Raw genomic sequence first — 1,720 nt, 5'->3', positions numbered from 1 at the left:
AGTTACATCAAAGGAAGTCCTCTTGTGGTGTTAGAGACCTGACTGAGGCATTTCCCAGCGCACCTGAAGTGTATCAAGTTGCTAATAAAAACTCCAATAAGTCTCATATAAGTATTTGACATCAGAGAGAATAGGCAACCATGACTTCAAATAAATTATCTCTTAGAATGTGTCTTGGCCACAAAATTCTATTCTGTTTAAACCAAGGATCTGACATGGTATGGCACTTCAAATGTTTCTGTGCTATTCTTTGGTGACATGCTGACTTTTCCTTCATTAAAAATATTCAAGAGAAAATGTAACAAGGGAGTTAGCTGGTTCAACTAAGAACACATCCTGAGTTCAGAAGCATTGCCTACCAGAAGAAACGATGTGTAAAGCTATGGTCTATGTACACTTTTCTGTTTCAGAGACATTGTTCTGAGTTATATCAGTTTCCCAAAAGGCCAATTATTTCCTAAGAAATGGACATAATTTCTTGAGGGCTATTTTCACATCCTTGTTTCTCAGGGAGTAGATCAGAGGGTTCAAGGCTGGAGTTACTATGGTATAAAACACTGAAGCTACTTTGCCTTCTTTCAGAGACCGACCCAAACCAGGAAGAATGTAGATATAAATTATAGGGCAATAATACATGGTGACCACTATAAGGTGGGACGAACAAGTGGAAAATGCTCTCTTCTTCCCTTCCTTGGTCCGGATCTTCAAGATGCTGGAGATGATGAAACCATAGGACACCAGGAGGAGCAGAAAATTGGAAATAGCAAAGAACATGTCTGCCACAACTACCATGACATTGTTGACATAAGTTGAGGAGCAAGAGAGAGGCAATAATGGAGGAATCTCACAAAAGAAATGATCAATGACATTGGGGCCACAGAAAGACAAGCGGACAGTCAAGATGATGTTGATTGTTATATTGGTCCCACTGATTGCCCACACTGCACATGCAATGAGGCAGCAAGCTGCCTTGCCCATAATAGTACTGTAGTGGAGGGGCCGGCAGATGGCTACATATCGATCATAGGCCATGGCTGTGAAAAGCAAGAGCTCTGCCCCCAAACACCAAGTTAGGAAATAGATCTGAGCTATGCAGCCCCCATAGGAAATGGTGTTCTTGGTCATTAGGTTCTGCAGCAACTTGGGCACCACAGTGGAGGCCGAGAGAACATCCAAGAAGGCCAAATTTATAAGGAAAAAGTACATGGGAGTATGGAGGCCTGGATTTAGACTGATCACAATGACAATGAGGGAGTTACCTGTGAATGCCACTATGAAAAGTCCTAAAAAGAGGCTGAAGATGAAGATCTGACCCTGAGGATTTTCAGAGAAACTTTGCAAGATGAACTCAGCCACATATGAATTATTGCTTGATGCCATATGAGTAGGCGGTCAGATTTTCTTTTGTCAGGGTATGTGCGAAACCCAACAAACAATAGATTATTTTGCTCACTAAAGAAAAAGAAACAAAGATATGAATTAAAATGAGGCAAATAAAAAATACCTTGATATTCCAAAATCAAATTTTGACAAAGTCATCTAACTGTATTATGCCACAGACCCAAAATGGAGAAACATGATTTGGTTATTGAGATATCCTCTCAATGAATTCATTCTCCCTGCAGACTTAGATTACACACACACACACACACACACACACAGAGTTTTCCTTCAGGGAAATCATGCTCTTTTTCATCTGACATTTTATACTACCTTCAGT

At 40.3% G+C, this 1,720-nt stretch overlaps 1 protein-coding gene across 1 annotated transcript; it reads right to left on the bottom strand.

Moving 5' to 3' along the window:
• Nucleotides 1–450: 450 nt before the first annotated feature.
• Nucleotides 451–1,380, bottom strand: LOC110214068 (olfactory receptor 13A1-like). The gene has a single exon (XM_020994714.1). The coding sequence runs from the start codon at nucleotides 1,378–1,380 to the stop codon at nucleotides 451–453; it is 930 nt and encodes a 309-aa protein (XP_020850373.1).
• Between the last annotated feature and the right edge of the window lie 340 nt (nucleotides 1,381–1,720).

The sequence above is a fragment of the Phascolarctos cinereus genome, unplaced genomic scaffold, assembly GCF_003287225.1.
Source record: "Phascolarctos cinereus isolate Bilbo 61053 unplaced genomic scaffold, phaCin_HiC Scaffold_3;HRSCAF=262, whole genome shotgun sequence".
Taxonomy (NCBI): domain Eukaryota; kingdom Metazoa; phylum Chordata; class Mammalia; order Diprotodontia; family Phascolarctidae; genus Phascolarctos; species Phascolarctos cinereus.
Note: the sequence above shows the minus strand (reverse complement) of the source record. Positions and strands in the feature narration are given on the sequence as shown.

What these genes read in the sequence shown, in the direction of transcription:
- LOC110214068 (XM_020994714.1), bottom strand. Translation starts at nt 1,380, where the DNA reads ATGGCATCAAGCAATAATTCATATGTGGCTGAGTTCATCTTGCAAAGT.